A 20,450-nucleotide genomic window follows, 5' to 3' on the forward strand; every position below is an offset into this window, starting at 1 on the left:
AAGAAAATACAGATGTAAGATTGATTGAGTTAAGTAAAAACCCTACCGTTAGTTCTGCGTATGAATTGGAAGTATCAGTATAAATTCAAATATCCATACAAATTCAGCATTTTATCTTTAAAACAAATAAAACATATGGTCTAGTTTTGTCCATTTAAAATGCCCCAAAACAATGACAAAAGCAGTAAAAATCAGCACCCCTAGCACTCCTATTATGTTCTCTAAAGATCACTGGCCACTAAAAGGAACCAGGAGTCTTGAAGAAATGGCTGGTTCCAGGTCCAGGGCATGAAATGTGCAAATATTTTCACATATTAGATAGCAAATACTATTGGGGTCATGTCAAAAGGACTAAAGAACAAAACTGATTGAATTCTCACTGCCCAAATATAAGACAATTTTTACTGTAATGGATTGAAATCAATCAAATATGTTTAAATCCTTGAGTTCATAAAGATACTACTGGAAAAAAAAAAGGTTGTCACCTTTGGAAGATGCTAGGGAAACATCCTATTTTTTTAATTTATTATCTTGATATAATTTTAGTCTCAGAGAACATTGCAAAATGGTACAGAGAGTTTCTGTACACACTTTACTCAGCTTCCCTTAATGTTACCATCTTATGTTATGATAGTACAATTATGAAAAGCCAGATATAATATTAACATTATACTATTGACTATGCTGCAGACCTCATTTGAAATTCACCAGTTTTCGCACTTCTGCCCTCTTTTACAGTATCCAATCCAGGATCTTACATTGTATTTAGTTGTCATGTTTTCTTAGTGTCCTTGAATCTATGACAGTTTCTCAGTTTCTTTATCTTCCACAACCTTGATGCTTTTGAAGAAAGTAGGCCAGTGATTTTGTAGAATGTCACTCACTTTGAGTTTGTCTGATCTTTTTTCATGAGGAGATTGAGGTTATACACTTTTGGCAAGAATACTACAAAAGAGATGATGTGCCCTTCTCAGTGTATCGTATGGGGGCACATTGATACCAATCTGTCTTGTTACTAATAATGTTACTCTGATTTGTGTAAAGTAGTGTCTGTCAGTTTTTCCACTATAATGTTGTAATTTTTCCCTTTGTAATGTATTAAAAGTAATCTGGTGAGAGAGATACTTTGAGATTATGCAAATATTCTGTTTCTGACCATACTTTTCTCACTAATTTTGGCATTAGTGAGCCAGATCTTGCTCACAACAAACAGAACGGCGATGCTTGCCTACCAGTGATTTCCTTCTTCCCTCTACATTTATTAATTGTAATTCTGTTCTGAGGAAGAGTTTAACTCTTCCCTATTTATTTATTCAAGTTTTGTAATATCAGCATGAATTTTGTTCTTTGAATTACAATTCAACACTATCATTATTTATTTTGTTGTTCAACTTGTCCTAGACTTACCATTAGGAGTTCCTTCAAAAATTAGTTCCTGTGTCCTTTAGATGTGCCTTATCAATTTTTGAGCATTTCCCTACTTTCCAGCACCACAGGATATTCCAAGCTCCCCTTATATTTTCCAACCCTAGCATCAGCCATTTATCCAAGGGTTCCTAGTTCCTTTTATTGGAGAATGGTATTTAGAAACCAATATCTGGGTACCATGGATTCTCACTGCCTCTGGGTTGTCATTGCTTCTAGGACCTCCCAGCCAATAGAATTAGAAAGTAAATGTATACGTAGGACACATGCCCACATCTATATTTATTTCTGTATCTATCTATATGTATGCATACATGTATATAGATATATATGTGTGTGTATATATACACACACACATATATACACACAACATGTTGTATCAAAACATTCCCTGATACCCCCTATTCCACCCAACATGATAGGATTCAGTGTAGCCTTCCCTCTGTTTGGTTATTCTTTCTCTGACATTGAGAAACCTGGCTCTCATTAGTAAAATGTATCATTATTAGTTCACACCTGGACACACATAAAGTAGTTGCAGAGTGACTAACTTACATGCCTGTAAGAAATACATTTACTAGGGGCGCCTGAGTGGCTCAGTGGGTTAATCCTCTGCCTCAGCTCAGGTCATGATCTCAGGGTCCTGGAATCAAGTCCTGCATTGGGCTCTCTGCTCAGCAGGGAGCCAGCTTCCCCCTTTCTCTCTGCCTGCCTCTCTGTCTACTTGTGATCTCCCTCTGTCTGTCAAATAAATTTAAAAAAATAAAATCTTTAAAAAAAAAGAACCACATTTACCAACTAAAGTATAATGTTTACATAGTCATTTCTGCCTTTAGCCTTAAAATACAGTCATATACAGCTTTCTAAATTTACAAAAGTTAGTTCTTTCCTTCCCCACCCCTCAATATGGTTGCTCTATTTACATTATAGTTAGGTTCATTTGCTACTATTCATATCCCAGTTTAGTCCCCACCCCCCTACATCCTAGCTGGTTTGGGTATTTACCTGTAACAGGATATGTGCAACAATACGTTGGTCCTAAGCGTCAGAGCTGTACCAAAAGGCATCCCCCGAGAAGTGCCATCTCCCCTTTTCCCTACTATCCCACACCTGTTTCCCCATTCTTTCTACCCCATTCCCACCCACTGGTAGGTAATCAGTCTCTTTAGTTCCTTTACGTTATCCTTCCTGTATTTCTTTAACACAAGTAACAGATACGTGTATATTTTCTTACACTTTTCTTACAAGAATGACAGCATACTATATAGATGTTGTCTTTACTTAGCTTTCTTCATTTAACAACAGCAAATTTGGAAATAAACTGGAAATTATTCCATCTCAATGTATGGAATCTGCCTCATTTTTTTATAGCTGTAAGTATTCCAATGTGTGACTATGCCATCATTATTCAACCATTCTTCTGTATAACATTTAGGTCATTTCTAAAATTTTATAATGATAAACATTTGCACCCATGAATAACTTTATGCACATGTATTTTCGTTGTGTTATATCTTTATAGTGGATTCCTAATAGATGAGATTGCTAAGTCAAGAGGTAAAGGCATAGTAGTTGTGTTAAGTATTGCTAAATGTCCCTACAGAAGACTGGTACCACTTTGTATTCCCACTGACAGTGTATGAGGATGTCAATTTTCCCATAGCCATCAACAGAATGTATTCTCATACTTTTTTCCCAGTTTTATGGATAAGAAATAGTATCCCAGTTTTGCCTTAGTTTGAAATCTTTGATTATGAGTGTATTCAAACTATTTTTTAAAGATTTTATTTATTTATTTGACAGACAGAGATCTTAAGTAGGCAGAGAGGCAGGCAGAGGGAGAGGAGGAAGCAGGCTCCCTTCTGAGCAGGGAGCCCCAGGTGGGCTCGATCCCAGGACCCTCGGATCATGACTGAGCCAAAAGCAGAGACTTTAACCCACTGAACCACCCAGGTGCCCCCAAACTCTTTTTTTCCCAAAGGTTTAAGGGCTATTTTTATCTTTTGTGAATTGTCTTTCATGTCTTTTTCCCATTTTCTAACAGGTTTCTCATCCCTTGTCCCTCAAATTTTAAGAGTTCTTTATATATTAGGGATATTAGCTCTTTATCTGTGGTATATGCTGTAAATATTTTTTCCCAGTTTGCTAGTTGTCTTTTTATTTTACCTGTTTTTTACTATGCAAATTTTTATGTGGCCAAATTTGTCAATATTTTCTTTTATTTCTTCTGAATTCTGAATCACAGAAAATTTTTCCTTATATATACTTTAAAAGAGTTATTTACTTATTTTGAGAGAGTGAGCAAGCCCACGCATGAACAGGAGGGGCAGAGAGAGAGGGAGAGAGAATCTCAAGCAGACTCTACGCTGAGTTCAGAGCCTGACACAGGGCTCGATCCGATGACCCTGAAATCACGACCTGAGCTGAAACTAAGAGTTGGACATTTAACTGACGGTGCCACCCAAGCGCCCCGTTCTTTCCTTATATTTAAAGAAGAAATCACCCATGTTTCCTTCTAACACTAATATGGTTTTATTGTTTCCGTTTAGATCCCCAGTTCATTTGGAGACTATTCTTATGTATTTTGTGAGATATGGGTCTAATTTTATCTTTTCCCAAATGGGTACCCTATTATCTCAGCACCATTCATGAAAATGTAATTTTAGAGGCAGCCTTTATCCTAATACTAAAGGTCCATATGTAGATGGGTCAATTTATGGGTTCTTTTCTATTCCATTGGTCTGTTTGTCTATCTTGTCTTAATTAGAGGCTTTATAGTATGTTTTAATATCTAGTCTCCCCTCATAATTTGTTGTTTTCAGTGTTTTCTTAACTATTCTTGCATGTTTATTTTTCCAGATGAGCTTTACTATCAATTTGTCTAAATGTTCGCTGTTTTTATTGAGTTTGAATTAAATTTGTAAATTAACTCAGGAAGAACTGACATCTTGATCATGTTGAATCTCTCTATCCAAGATCACACAATGTCTTTCCATTTGCTCAGGTCTACCTCTGTGTTTTTTTCCAGTGCTTTAAAATTTTCTTTAAAATTTTTTTTTCTTCATATAGGTTTTACAAATTATTGTTAGGCTTATTTCTGAGTATTTGTTTTTTGTTGCTGTCATGAATGGGATTTCTCTACTACTGTAAACTTGAACTGGTTGTTATTTGTGCACATGAAGGCTATCAATTTTTGTCTGATAATTCTATATCCTGCTACTTTTAATGTTTGAGTTAGCTTTATCACTGATTCTCTAGGGCTTCCCAGATATACTATTATAGTTTGTGAAATAGAGTTTTGCTACTTTGTTAGTATTCTTATACCTCTAGTTGATTTCTCTTTTCTAATCACATTAGCTAATATCTCTATACTAATGACAAATAATAATGAAAATAGCAGGCATCCTTATTTGATTCTTGATCTTAGTAGAAATGCCTCTAGTGTTTCCTCATTAAATAAAATAATGGCTTTAGTTCTAAGGTATAAAAAGTTTATAATATTAAGAAAGTATTGCACAATTCCTATTTTCTTGAGTGTTTTTTTTCATGGATAGGTATTGAAACTACCTTATAATTGTTAAAACTGATAAATAAAAGGAAAGAATCAATCATTTTTCCTATTTTTCTATATAATGTATCTTCATATACATATACACACACACATATACACATATATATGTGTATATGTGTGTGTGTATGTGTGTATATTCCTATCTTTCTGTATAATCTAAACCTGAGAGTAACCAAATTACTCTCAGAAACCAAAAGTTTTTGCCTTATTACTCCAGCTAATAAAAAAAGAAGGAATTATAAAATTTCTTAGCAATATAGAATATCACTATTTTGCAGCCTCTAATGCAGTAGTCAGTCTCATTGAAGATCATCGATACTGCTACCTTCACAAAAGAGAGATGTACCAGGTATTACATACTTTCTGATAAAGAAAAATACACCACTATTTATGAAGTAGTCTTGATATATATAAATATATATAGGTTTATATGTATTAATTTTTATATGTGTGTATAATCAAATCAAGGTACATATATAATATATATTATATATAATTATATAATATATATTCTATATAATGTATAGGATATATAATATATATTATATAGGATATCATTTTATATTATATATCCTATATAATATTATATATATAATATAATATATATTATATATATTTATATGAGCCACCCAAGCACCCCTCACTGATTTCTTCAATAAAAATTTGAAGGGGATAAAAGAGCAAAATGGAGGGAAAACCCACATATTAAAAGAAACTTTAAAAATAGGGGTGCCCAGGGGCACCTGCATGGCTCAGTTGGTTAAGCGTCTGCCTTCAGCTCAGGTCATGATCCTGGAGTCCCAAGATCAAGCCTTACTTGGAGCTCCCCACTCAGCTTCTCCCTCTGACCCTCCCCCTACCTCGTGCTCTCTCTCTCTCTCTCTCTCTCTCTCTCAAATAAATAAATAAAACCTAAAAAAAAAAAATGAAAATAAAAATAGGGGCGCCTGGGTGGCTCAGTCAGTTAGGCATCTGACTCTTGATTTGGGCTCAGGTCATGAGCTCAGAGTTGTGAGATGGAGCTCTGCTTCAGGCTGGGCATGGAGCCTGCTCCAGATTCTCTCTCTGCCCCTCCTTCCCCCCTCCCAAAAGAAAATATCAACTAGTCACAATGTATGGGCCTTATGTGGATCCCAATTCAAATAAAAAAGCTATAATAAAAAAATATTTAAGACCAGACAGCATTTAAAACAATTGCAGCAATTAGGATTTTAACTGCATGTTTGATTATATCAAGAAATTATTGATTTTTTTAGCTGCCTTAACATATTTATCATTTTTGTTAAAAAGTAAGTCCTTCTCTTTTTTGTAAACCTATGGAATATTGACAAGTAAAGTGATATCATGACTGGAATTATGTGGGAGGAGGTGGGAGTATTTATAAAACAAGGTTGGACATGTATTGATCAGAGCTGAAGCTGGTAAAAGGCTACATCGGTTTCATTATTTCTGCTCCTTTGCATAAGTCTGAAATTGTCTATAATGAAAGTGGGTTTTTTTTCTAATTCTGCATTTATTATAGCTAACATTTATACCCAGTGAAATCACATACTCTTGAATGTGGTGTAAACAAACGGTTGAGCATATCCCAAGCAGAAGCAGCAGGCAACGCTGTCTCTCATTGAGCCCTGGAGGGCAAGTGGTCAGTGAGGCACCCTCGGGCCATCACCTCCCACACCTCTCCCCACAAGCACAAAGAGTACCCAGGGTCCCTGTTGTGCAAGGATCCCAAAGGTCCTAGAGGCAAGGGGGGTGGGGAGGCTCCAACTGACATTTTCCCCAGGAGCCCAGTGACAAGAGCCCTCCTCTCCACCCCTTGGAGTGCTCCCTCCTGCAAGCGAAGTCCCAAACTCACGTCATTCTCCGAGGTTCCGCAGAGGATGCAAGATTTGCACTCTATGCACTGCCACTTGTAGGTCTTGACAGCCTCGGTCATGTTCAGGGTGAACTGCAGGCATGTTGGGTGACCTGCAAGAAGCAGAAATGGCAGCATTAGGGTCAGTGCCAGCACTGAGAGGACAGCTAGGAGCCACAGAACGTGAAGACACTTGACCTTCTATTTGGCAGGGAAGAGAAACTTGGGTGATGTTCCCAGATTTTACAGGAATCTGCTCAGAGCACCCAGGGCGAAGCCCATAACTGACTCTGTCACAGAAGAACTGAGGGCTTTGCCTACTGTTGGGGGCTCGCCCTGCTCCGGAGCTCCCAGCTCTGCCAAACCAGCCATGTAGCGCATTGTGCTGCTCCTCGCACATAAGGAAATGTGCTTCCGAAGAAGGATAGCACAGAGAGGGGACATCAGCTAGCGTTAGTCCCACCAACCTAGTACCCTCCAAAGATGGTCAGGACCCCACATGACACCACCATCACTCGGCAAAGCCACATCCCAGCAAGAGGTCCCCATTTCCTCCCTTCCAAGTATTGAGGCTGCTGGTTACATTGCGGTCACTTGGGAACACACTATCTATGCAGTGAACATAAAGACCCTTCAACTATGAGGCTCCACAGATGCAAACCCCACAGACTTGTCTCTGAGGGAGTAAGACTGGGGATGGAAATGACTCATCAGTGGGGAGCATGGGGGACGCTTCGCAAGGAACCCAGGGAAGCACCGGGAGAGGAAAGATCTAAAAGCCTTTCAAGGACTCACCAGGTGCCATCCAACTTAGGAGCTCCCACAGCTCTAGACGAATAACCCTCTCAAAGTGACACTGTGACACTGACCCAGAAAGAAAGACGCCTAGATAAAAATCCAGCTCATATTCTTTTTTTAAAAGATTTTATTCATTTATTTGACAGAGAGACAGTACAAGTGGGCAGAGAAGGAGGCAGAGGGAGAATGAGAAGCAGGCTCTCTGATGAGCAGGGAGCCCAATGCAGGGCTCGATCCCAGGACCCTGGGATCATAACCTGAGCCGAAGGCAAATATTTAACAGACTGAGCCATCCAGGTGCCCCCCCCCCAACACCACCACCCAGCTAATCTTCTTGGAAACATCTCAAAGATCTGTCTCAGAAGAACACTGACCAGGGTTGCCCTCTATTCCAATCTCCCAGAGACAATACTGGGGTGGGAGCAAGAGAGAAAACACCAGCTTGAGGTTTCGAGTGGTTTGGGCCATGATGTCTGATTTCTCAGATAGGGCACCCCTGGGAAGGTTGAAGATGAATCCATGGAACAGATACCCATACACACAAGTCGCTTTTGTCCAGTTCTATGGCCTCAGGCCACATCTTAGCCACAGCCAACGGACTTGCAATAATTGTTCGTGACCTTAACGGGCACTCACTGAGCACCCGCTAGGCCAGCCATCGCAGTGGGCAGAAAAGACAAGGTGGTGAGCAAGACACCGGGGCCCTTCCAGTGCAACCAGAGAGAACTCAAATTCATAAGCCACATGCGTTATCTATTTACGTACACACATGTGAGGGGTTCCATAAAGGCAAATCATAATGAAAACAAACCACATGAGATCCTCACCTAGTCAGAGGTGTCAAGGAAACCTTCCAAGAAAGATCTTTAAAGCTGCTACCTGGCAGATGAAGAGGACTTTGGCAGGGCTGGTGAGGGTTGGGGGCAGGGGAAGGGCAGCCGGAGAGGCAGCTGGAGCCAAAAGACACAGGCACCCATAGCACTTTCTTAAGGATTTGGGGCTTGAAAACCATTCATGCATTTTTTAAAGAATATTTTCTTTATTTGAGAAAGAGAGAGAGCGAGAGCACAAGCAGGAGGAGCAGGAGACGAAGAGGGAGAAGCAGGCTTCCCACTGAGCAGGGAGTCCAACACGGGGCTCGATCCCAGGACCCTGAGATCGGGACATGAGCCAAAGGCAGACGCTTAACCGACTGAGCCGCCCAGGCGCCCCTCATTAAAGGGTTTTAAGCAAGGCGGTGACTGGAGCCCGTTGGGCTTTAAAGGAGCATTCTTTAGCATGAGATACCGGTGGGGGTAACGAAGCGGTCTGTACCTTGATGGTGGTGGTGGTTACCTATGTGGTCAGACTGCACAGAGCCATACACACACAGACACATAAACACCATACGTCTGTGTTGCATGTAAAACTGGTAAAATAGGACTAATTCATCGACGTCGATTGCCTGGTTCTGAGAGTGTACCGTAGTGACGAAAGCTGTGACCATTGGGGAAAACTGACACATGGGACCTCCCTATAATATATTTTTGTGACTTTCTACGAAGCTATCATCCTTTCAGGATAGAAAGTTGGAAGGGTATTTTTAAATAAGGAAAGCACAAATAAAGATTTAAATCATCAAAAAGGAAGGTAGGAAGGAAGGAAGAAGCTTCTGTCTAAGAAAAGAATTTGTGGGGGGCAGGGGAAAGGAGAGGTGTAGGAATTGCTGCCAGAAAGCCAGTTAGAAGGCTGACGCAGCTACTGGGAGAGAGACAAGGATCGTTAAGCCAAGGTGGAAATTTCAGAATGGTAAAGAAATAATGGATAGGACCCGACCATTCTTTGAAGGTTGAGCATGTGGGGATAATGAGACAGAGTCTCAAGTTTCTGACCTAAGAAACTGGGTGGGTTACAGAGAAACTTACCCAGATAAGAAAGAGTATAGCAAGCAGCGAGGAAGCAGATGTGGTGGGGGATGTTGGGGGGGGCGGGGGCTCTGTGTGGGGCATATTGAACTTGCAAAGTTTGGGAGACCGCTGGTGGAAATGTCACAGGGATACTCAAAGATATGGATTTCTAACTCAAAAGAGAAATGTAGACTGGACATATCAATTTAGGAGCCGTTGCTAAATTGGCAGTCATCAAAACCATGAGAACAAATGAAGTTATCCAAGAAAAGGGAAAAGAGAAGAGAAAGGATGAGGAGAGAAGAAAAGAGAGAAAAAGGTTTAGGACTGCTTGTAGAGGAGCCCTAGATTCAACTACTGAACAATGAAAAGAAAGAAACAAGCGAGGAAACTGGGAAGGACGGCCAGAGAGGTAGACACAAACTGTGCAAGAATGGGGTCAGAGCAGCCAAAAGAAGAGATTTCAAGAAGGGGGCGGGGGGGTGGTTAGTTGTGTCGACTGCCCCAGGTTCTTGAGTTTGTCATTGCTTAATAAAGAGCCGGAGTGAGGGAGTGTTGACAGATCAGAGCAAAAGCTGCCCTACTAATAATAACACTTGCGCAGTGTCATCTTCCCTCGGAAGGAAGGTCAGCACATTCCAGAGCACGACATGGAATTCAGTAGTCAAATGTGCATGTGGAGTGCCTCTGTGGGTAGGGGTGGAGGGTGGTATGTGTGTTTTGTTCCAACAACATTCTATAAATATTTATTAAGAGCTAATGCTATGTTCACGTTCTCCTAGACCATGGTGCCGAGCTCTGAAGACATTTTTTGGGATAGCTTTAGACCAGTGAACAGTAGCAAATGGGTTTTGGAAACTCCTGTTGGAAGTCTCTGAAAAAAAAATCCCTGGGGATTTTTCTGTGTTCCTGTCTTGAGAAAGTCATCAGCCTCCCGTAAGGACCTTCAAACCCAAAGGAAGGGGACAAAGTTCACACTGCCTTCTCCCAGCTCCCCCAGTACCCCCAGAAAAATGCAGAAGTCAGATCAGCCTCACCGCTGGCTGGAGAGGTCCTTCAGCTCAGAACCCAGGTGTCACTGAGGTTCAAGAAGAAAGTGAAGGATGCAACTTCTTAGCTGGGGAGGACAAGGCACGAGAACTAAAGTCCCCCAGCAGCCATTAGTAGGTGCAAAAATTATGTCCAGAGCTAAGTCCTCAGTGTTGCCATAACAGATGGGCTGCCTCCTGCCTAACTCCACTAACTGGAAAAGTCATTCACCAGATAAAACTGTAAGAATACAAATTCTTATCTACCGTGGAAATGACTGAAATAATGCACACTGTTGGACAAAGGGAGAAGTTTCTAAGGAAAATGCTAGTAGCCCACTTCTAAGTTTGACTGCTAGAACTCCCTATTTTTGCCCACAACTACTTCATAAAACTCTTCAAAGTAAGACAGTAGATACAGTCTTCCCAATTCAAGGGTAGAAAAAAAGAGACATGCTGCTGTAGAACAATTTATGTACAGTCACTCACTACTTAAAGATTCTTAACTCTTTTGTAAAGTTAACTATCAGTCTCTAATGCATTTGCTTGGAAATGTAGATTTTTTTTTTTTCTCTCATCTCCAGTTTTCTTAAAACAAGGAATACCTGTACTGCTATTCAACTAGCCCATCCCAGGTCCCCCTGGTCCAGATGATTCAACAGGACATTTATAAGATTCCAATTACCAAAATGAATTTAGAAAGTGGTGCAGTGTGCATGATTCAGCCCAGCCAGATCATTAGAAACCAAGTCCTTCCTGAGCATTCCGCCAGATTCGTTCTATCAGGAGGGTTCAGTAAATCTGCCTGCTTGCTTAATTGGTCCGATAGTGACTTGGTGCAAAGAGGCCTTCCTAATGCAACGCTAACCCCTTCCAAAACTGACCTCCAAAAACGTTGGGGGGGGGGGTTAACACATGGCCACCATGGCAGGAAACGGAACTTCCGAACAAGGTTTTCAGACAATAGCAATTTGTCTTCAGGGTGCTATTTCAGAAGATGGGAAGAAAGAGGGAACCAGCAGGGTATAAGAAGCTTCTCAGAAAGAAACCCATCCCCAAGGCTACGGTGGCTGACTAGAGTCTGCTGAGCTCAGTGAAAGAGAGAAGGGCCAGCATCTGAAAGCAGGGACTGCTCCCTCACCACCTAAAGAACCCATTTCTTTTCAGAACCCCTGGATGGAGAATTGCCAGGAACAGCAAATGGGATTTCGTGGTATTTGAGAAGGCGCATGGAGAGATAACCAGTCGAGAACCAATTTCACTCTCAGAGCTTGCCTATGCCTACATTTGCTCACGTACTACTGCCCACACACGTGGATATTTCCAACCTTTCAGGGACAAAAATATCTAAACAGGCCTTGTTGATTAAGCTCACATTACAATTGTGACTTAGAAGCTAAAAGAAGTCATTAACCAGTCAATGTCTCTCTACAGATACTCAGCACCGCAAGAAAAACACAGTTAATTGTCAACAAACCCTGGGCAAAACTGGACACGGGGCTGTGACATGCATCTCTTATATTATGGTCCTTATTAAAAGAGTCTTTTATTTCATCATCACCAATATTTAATTTGGACTAGGCTAGGCCACATTGCTGATCAAATTATAGCTCCAGGAAAAAAAAAAAAAAACACAACATTATCTTGCTAGGTATGTGCTGAAAATATAAATAAAACAGATACAAATAATAATATGCTGTGGAACTAGCATAGTCTATTATTTATTCATTGTGAAATTATAAACATCTAATTATGTTTTATTACCTTATTTATCAATGTTGATCTCTTAAAAATTAATTTCTCGGGAAAGAAAAACCTAAGTATCCATGATTCCTGGGCAAGTAGGTACAAACCTCAAACTGTGCTCCTTGGTCTGATGCTTAGTTTACAGAAATTACATTATATAAAATACGTAGGATCGATTCCAGGCTGAAATGGCACCAAAAACAAGTCTCCATGGGCATTCATTAAAAAATAATTTGGTTCAAATTTCTAACACTTCTCTATATTCATACACACATAAAATTTCTAATATTTACATACTGCAAAATTATATAAGAAGAATTAACTGAAGAATTATGCAAAATGCCGTCAAATTGGAATCATTCATGCTAAAGAGTAATTTGAGGAGAAAAAAGTATTAGTAGCTCACTTTGGGAAGCCTCTCATTCAATCAGAGCCATTGGTTCTCATTTATTCTCTCTCCCTCACTCCTCTCTGTCTCTGTCTCAGCCTCTCCCTCCCTCTATTTCTCCCCCTCACCCTTCACTTTGAGACCCAGCTTGTCAGGTGGAGGGAATGAGGCTCTGAGTCATTATACTTCATCTGTAAAGGGGCGAACCAATTCTGAACAATCAAGAATTCAACCTCTGCACACATACGCTATGGCAAGTATGTTAACCAGGCACTGCTTCTTCACATAGATGCTTTCCCAAGCCCTGCTTTGTAAACCTTCAGCAATGGTCTGCAGATTCAACCCTCACCTTCCCCAACGTTACTTCTAATGCTAAGACATCTGCAAATCGATGATCACAATAGCATTCCAGAGGCACCTGCGTGGCTCCCTTTCTTCCTTACCATTTTTAGTGTACTTCAAAGGGAAAAGAGGAGAAAGAGCTAAGTAGAAAGGGTAAAGACCAAACAAACAAAAATGCATTAAAAATAAATGATGGTGTGAGCCCTAGCTGCATTTTGTTCAAACAAACACTTCACTGTGCAGCAGCAAATTCAACTCATCTTAGAGGTCTGCTTATCCTCCCACAAAGCTGCCAAACTCTAGGGCACCCAAGTACCAGGTGGGAGGCAAGCCACAGAGATTGGTGCAGTGGTCATTATTATCAATAACAATAGAAAGCATATTTGTACAAAAGCATTAAGGACACATTTAATGGGGCTAAACAGCTAAAGGCTCATGGCACCATTCTCAAAGGGCCCTAGAAGTACCCCCCCAAGTTTCATGGTCAAGAATGGTCCAAGATAGAGTCTCAGCTATAAACCTGAGGGTATGTGGTTGATCCCCTCAAAGTTAAATAATAGGATGAGGCAGACTTGACCTGGATTTATAGAAGTTACTTGGATGGCCCAGGTTGGGGCCATTAGGATGGGGCTATTAGAATGTCAAGAGCCACAGTAATGATACCAGCATCCCTAATTCATCACCACACCTGAGGACCAGTGATGATTTATCCATTTGCTCATTCCCTTAATAGTATCTGTTGAATAGATAAATGTGGTAGGCACTTTTCTGGGCATTGGGAATACAGCAATGAGAAAAACCAAATCCTATCCTCATGGGATAAATACCACAATTTGAGATCTACTGCAGCCTCTGAGTCTGTTGGACAAGTCATTTTGCCTCTGTGAGTGTTAGTTTTCCAATATACTAAATGAAAGGATAAAAATCTGCTATCCACAAAGCTGTGGCCCTTCCTATCCCACTCATGAACAGTATTTTCAGAGATACCATTAATCCCAAATAGCCCATCTGGTTGGTGGGATAAACAAGTCTTCTAAAGTTCACCAGCTAAAACTCAAAAGTGAGAAAAAAAAAAAAACTAGGAAGGAAATTAAAATAAGTAGTTAGTACTGCTAGAATTCACTTCTATTTTTTCACTGGATGAGCCCAGTACTTGTTCAATACTATGAAAGAAAGCAAAAGAAGTCTAGAAACCTAAAGCACTTCTCATCAACCTCACCGCCTACATCCATGCAAGAAGTTGCACTAATCAGATGTGCTGTCAATGAATCTGCAGGCAGAGGCCTTGGGAGAGTTTTCATCCATGAAGAATATTAGATCTGGGTTGAGCAGGTCATGGGACAGGGCACAGGTACTGCCTGGCAAGCAGTGGAAGAAGAGGGTCACCAACATATATTCAGGAGACAGGACAGACTGGAGATGTAGATTCAGAAATCATCAGGTGTGAGTGGTAGATGAAGCCGTGGCATTTGATGAGATATTCAGGAAAGACCCAGAGTAAAAAATAGAAAGGACCTCTTTGGGCAGAGGGGGAAATGTAATCATTGGAATGAAGCAACTCAGGTTGACTCGTCTTTCAAACCTTTAGCTGGAATTGAGATTGTAGGCAACCATCTGCTGGTGAGGTTTGCTCCACAAGTATGTGGAGGCCAGACTGAATCACTTTCCAGGGCCCAACATCAATATCAGATAAGAATCCCTGACATTGGTTGTGCATCTCGGGCCTCTCTGGAGAGGAGAATCTAGCCATGGGCCTTGGCTAAAGAGAGCCTGATGAAGAAACTGTTGCTCAGATTGTGTTTAATCCCTGTGTAACCCCTGTGCTTCCTTCCAGAGGGTTTTGTGATGTAACTGATGGATAGTTGGTGGAAAAGAACAGTGATTCATCAACACGTGATTACCTGTATCCTCCAGCTGCCAATCTTCCATAAATTGGAAGATGGATTCATGAGTAGTCTAAGTTCTTGAATTCTCTGAGGACCTTGAGATGGTATTATTTATTTCTTTCAAAAATATTTCAAAGTTGTACTAAGCCAAAAGGAAAAAGATACTTTCTTGCTTTTTTGTCTTTTTCTATGTGAAACAGGGAGACAATCATAGAAGTATCTAGAAGCAGAAGACTGAGAGTATGCCTGTGACCCTTTGTGACACTTTGTTTTACATTTTATTTTTTAAATCATTTTTATTCTATTTTTGAGGGTTCTTCTGGCTGCAGTTTACCTGATGTGACCAAGTTCTTATTGAGAGATAATTCTATTTAATTTGACTAAATTCATTAAGCACCTATTAACTGCTAGGAACTGTGCTAAATGATGAAGTTTCAAAGTAAAATGAGACATGGATTCTGCCTTGAGGAGCTCAGGTTTAGGAAGTATGATAGGTGGCCTGTAAGATGGCCACCAAAATTTCCCCTCTCCTGGTATTTATAAGCTTGTGTAATTCTCTCCTCAAGTGTGGGCTAGACTTACTGACTCACCTCTGTCAAGCAGAATATGAGAAGTGATGGGATTTCCCCCCAACACTGAGTAATGAAAAAGACTGTGGCTTGCATCATTGGAACCCTCTCTTATGTTTTCTCAAAAACTACTCTAAGGGAAGCCAGCTACTATGTTGTGAGATACTCTATGGAGAAGTCCATATGGCGACAAATAAGGGGAGGCCTCAGTCCAATAGCCTGGGGGGAAATGAATCCTGTCACAACCATGTGAGTGAGCTTGGAATTGGATCCTCTCCCATCAAGCCTTCAGATGAGACCATGGCCCTAAATGACAAGCTGACCACCACTTCATGGGAGGCCTTGATCCAGAGGCACTCAGCTAAACCATATGGATTCCTGCCCACAGAAACTATGAGATAATAAATGTTTATTGTTTTAAGCTGTTAGGTTGTAAGCTGTAATTTGTTATACAGCAACAAATAACTATTAAGGTCATATTTTTTTAAATGACTATAATACAATATACTAAGCACTGTAACAGGAGAACAAATAAAATGCTTACAGATGGAAAAGGAATAAATAATGGGGGACTTGGGGAAAGACACAGAGAGCAGATAATATTTGATCTGGGCCTTGGAGGATGGAGAGGAGTTTTCTTTTCTTTTCTTTTTTTTAAAGATTTTATTTATTTATTTGACAGACAGAGATCACAAGTAGGCAGAGAAGCAGGCATAGAGAGAGAGGAGGAGGAAGCAGGCTCCCCGCTGAGCAGAGAGCCCGATTCGGGGCTCGATCCCAGGACCTTGGGATCATGACCTGAGCCGAAGGCAGAGGCTTTAACCCACTGAGCCACCCAGGCACCCCAAGAGGAGTTTTCTTTTTTCTTTTTTTAAGATTTTATTCATTTATTTGACAGAGAGAGATGGCAGGTAGGCAGAGAGAAAGTAGGAAGCAGGCTCCCCGCGGAGCAGAGAGCCAGATTCGGGGCTTGATCCCAGGACCCCGGGATCATGACCCGAGCAGAAAGCAGAGGCTTTAACCCACTGAGCCACCCAGGTGCCCCCAAGAGGAGTTTTCTAAGTGGGAAAAAAGAGAGAGAGAGAGAGAGAGAAAAGAGCACTACAGGGAGAAGAATTATCAGGAAATTTAAAGTACATGATCCACTTAAGCAAAACAGTGTGGCTCAAGGAAAGCAGAAGAAAAGGCAAGTGGCAAAAGATGATGCTAAAACTGTAAGGAGAAAGACTGTCAAAGTCTTTCCCTTATACAGGCATGAAGATCTGAATTTGCTTCTGTAGGCACTGAGGAATCCTCAGAGATTCTTTTTTTAAGATTTTATTTATTTATTTGGCAGAGAGAGAGACAGCAAGAGAGAGAATACAAGCGGGGGAGTGAGAGAGGGAGAAGCAGGCTTCCCACCAAGCAGGGAGACCGATGCAAGGATCAATCCCAGGAAGGAAGACAAGTTATAATATCCAGTAAAAATTATTCTACAAATTTTTATTGAGCACTTATGATGTGCCAGGCATTGTGGGAAGTGCTAAACAATGAATTACACAGACAAAAGCTCCTACTAATGTGGAGCTTTAGGCTTCAGAGTTGGGACACTAGTAGAGAAGCAGTCTTATAACTGTGGGGATAAGTGTGGGAAATATTTGAGAGGTAGAACTGGTCAACAAGACATGATGCCTGCTAGACAAAGGGTGTGAGCACAAGGGAGGAGTCAAGGATGACACCAAGTTTCCCAAATTGGGCCACAGAGTGGATGGGCCACACATTAGCTGAGATAGGGATGGCGGGCTTGCAGAGAGTGATACAGAGTTACTTTCAGCACATGACATCTGTTGTGCAGATGAGACATTTTGGGAACATGTTCAGGTGTCAGGGAGAAAATACGAGTCTATGTTCAGGAGAGAGGACACACTGGAGATGTCAATTTAGAAATCATCAAGTGTGGGTGGTAGGTGGAGCCTTGGTACTTGGTGAAATACTTGGGGAAAGATCACAGAGAGAAAGGTCGAAAGGATCTCCTTAGGAGGAGGGGGAGGGTAACCAATGGAACTGAAGGCATCACAGGGCAGCAAGAAGAGAACTCAGTGAAAAAGACATAGATAATGTGGTCAAAAAAGGGCCAGGAGAGCCTGGAGAGAGCCCTTAATGGCATCCAAGAAAAGGGAAGGGAGGAGAACACATTTAAAAAAAAAAAAAAAAAAAAAATGCCTGGTGGCTCAGGCTCTTAAGCATCTGCCTTCGGCTCAAGTCGTGATCCCAGGATCCTGAGATCGAGCCCTGCATCAGGCTCCCTGCATCAGGCTTCTTGCTCAGCAGGAGCCTGCTTCTCCCTCTTCCTGCTTCTCCCCCTGCTTGTGCACTCACTCTTTCTTTCTCTCTCTCTCTCTTTCTCCCTCTCTCTGACAAATAAATAAAATCTTAAAAGAAAGAAAATGTCAAAAGGAAGGAAGGAAGGAAGGAAGGAAGGAGAATAATAAAGAAGGAAAGAAAGAAAGAAAGAGAGAGAGAGAGAGAAAATGGAAGGGTGGGCCACGGCATCAAGTGAGAGATAAAGTAACATAAGAACCAAAGTGAGTATGTTACCCCGAGCAATCTACCGGTCTTTGAAACTAGATAAAGTGATCTCTGGGAATGGTGGACCCAGGCACCTCTCTGGATGACTGGATGGTTTCAGCATTATAGAGGGAAGAATTCACAAGGAGATTCTCTCACAACATGCTTCTCCTTCCACAGGCTTTGTCCCTCACTTGCAAGCTTGGAAGTACCATATGAAATAGTCTTAAGAATATCTGATTCCATTCACTGATAGCATGGATCACTTTTTGATGGAGGTTCCAGGGCCAAAGCTAGGCCCTACCAGGATCAGTTTCCGTCTTTGTCCCAGGAGATGCATCAAGTCTCTGGAAACCAATCCTTTCTCTCTGGTGTTGGATTGAAGCTCTTCAGTCCCTGGTCTCAGAGCCCTGCCTGCAAGGCTGGGGCAGGTCTTGGTGGAGGCTTCTTTCACAGCCCAGAGTCTGGTCAAGTGCACCTTCATATTCTCTAGAAATGCCCAGATCCAGGAGGGAAGTTGGTGGCACAGGCAGGAGAACAGCCCTGTGAGTCAGACAGAATGGTGAGGAGAGGGGAGGATGGAAATGATCAGCAGGCAGCAATGTTGGTGGCTGTGGTATTTTTTTTTTTTTAATGCCTGCAAATTCTTTGATCCTCCTCTTTTCAAGAGGTAGAGGCCATTCCCCAACCACTGAATGTGGGCTGGACTTCATTTATTTTAACAAATAACCATAAAAGAGGAAGTAACAATATGCAACTTTGGAGTTATAAAAAAAGACAACTCAAGTTTCTGTTTGGTCTCTCCCTCCCTCTGCCCAACTCTCCCTGCTTCCCTCCCCCAACCTTACTCTGGATAAAGTCAGAAGCTGCATTACAAGGTGCCCCATGGAAAGGTCCACATGGCAAAGAACTGAGAGCAGCCTCTGGCCAACAACCAGCAGAGAACTGAGGCCCTCAGTCTAACAGCCTGAGATTAATGCAGATGAATGAAGGCCTATCCACAACATGTGAGCAAGCCTAGAAGTGACTTCAGCCTCAGCCAAGCCTCAAACATCCAACGTCCAGCCACCATCTCAGGAAAGAGCATGTGCCAATGAAAATGTCTATGCTACCCAAAGCAATCTACACATTTAATACAACCCCTATCAAAATCCCATCAATTTTTTTCAAATAAATAGAAAAAATAATCCCAAAATTTACATGGAACCAGGAAAGACCTTGAATAGCCAGAAGAATATTGAAAAAGAAATTTTGAAATTGTGGTGGCATCACAATTCCAGACTTCAAGCTCTATTACAAAGCTGTCATCATCAAGACAGTATGGTACTGGCACAAAAAAAGACACATAGATCAATGGAACAGAATAGAGAGCCCAGAAATAGACCCTCAACTCTATGGTCTATCAAAATCCCATCAATTTTTTTCAAATAAATAGAAAAAATAATCCCAAAATTTACATGGAACCAGGAAAGACCTCGAATAGCCAGAGGAATGTTGAAAAAGAAATATTGAAATTGTATTGGCATCACAATTCCAGACTTCAAGCTCTATTACAAAGCTGTCATCATCAAGACAGTATGGTACTGGCACCAAAAAAAGACTCATAGATCAATGGAACAGAATAGAGAGCCCAGAAATAGACCCTCAACTCTGTGGTCAACTAACCTTCAACAAAGCAGGAAAGAATGTCCAATGGAAAAAAGACAGTCTCTTCAACAAATGGTGTTTGAAAAATTGGACAGTCACATGCAGAAAAATGAAACGGGACCATTTCCTTATACCACACACAAAAATAGACTTGAAATGGATGAAGGACCTCAATGTGAGACAGAAATCCATCAAAATCCTTGAGGAGAACACAGGCAACAACCTCTTTGACCTCAGCCACAACATCTTGTTCCTAGGAACATCACCAAAGGCAAGGGAAACAAGGCAAAAATGAACTATGGGACTTCATCAAGATCAAAAGCTTTTGCACAGCAAAGGAAACAGTAAACAAAACCAAAAGACAACTGACAGAATGGGAGAAGATATTTGCAAATGACATATCAGATAAAGAGCTAGTATCCAAAATCTATAAAGAACTTTTCAAACTCATATAATCCAATCAAGAACAAATAATCCAATCAAGAAATGGGCAGAGGACATGAACAGACATTTCTGCAAAGAAGACATCCAGATGGCCAACAGACACATGAAAAAGTGCTCCATATCACTCGGCATCAGAGAAATACAAATCAAAACCACAATGAGATAGGACCTCACACCAGTCAGAATGGATAAAATTAACAAGTCAGGGAATGACAGATGCTGGCGAGGATGCGGGGAAAAGGGAACCCTCCTACACTGTTGGTGGGAATGCAAGCTGGTGCAACCACTCTGGAAAACAGTGTGGAGGTTCCTCAAAAA

The 20,450-nt window shown here is 41.1% G+C and overlaps 1 protein-coding gene across 3 annotated transcripts in view; it reads right to left on the reverse strand.

Moving 5' to 3' along the window:
* The window catches only part of DPF3 (double PHD fingers 3), a 262,662-nt gene that overhangs the window by 13,623 nt on the left and 228,589 nt on the right, over positions 1-20,450 (reverse strand). For all 3 annotated transcript variants that reach the window (XM_082733505.1, XM_082733502.1, XM_082733506.1), the window contains exon 9: positions 6,852-6,964. In XM_082733505.1, the coding sequence (XP_082589631.1) occupies positions 6,852-6,964 (113 nt within the window). The remainder of the gene's footprint in view (positions 1-6,851; positions 6,965-20,450) is intronic.

This window comes from Mustela nivalis (assembly GCF_964662115.1).
Source record: "Mustela nivalis genome assembly, chromosome: 6".
Taxonomy (NCBI): domain Eukaryota; kingdom Metazoa; phylum Chordata; class Mammalia; order Carnivora; family Mustelidae; genus Mustela; species Mustela nivalis.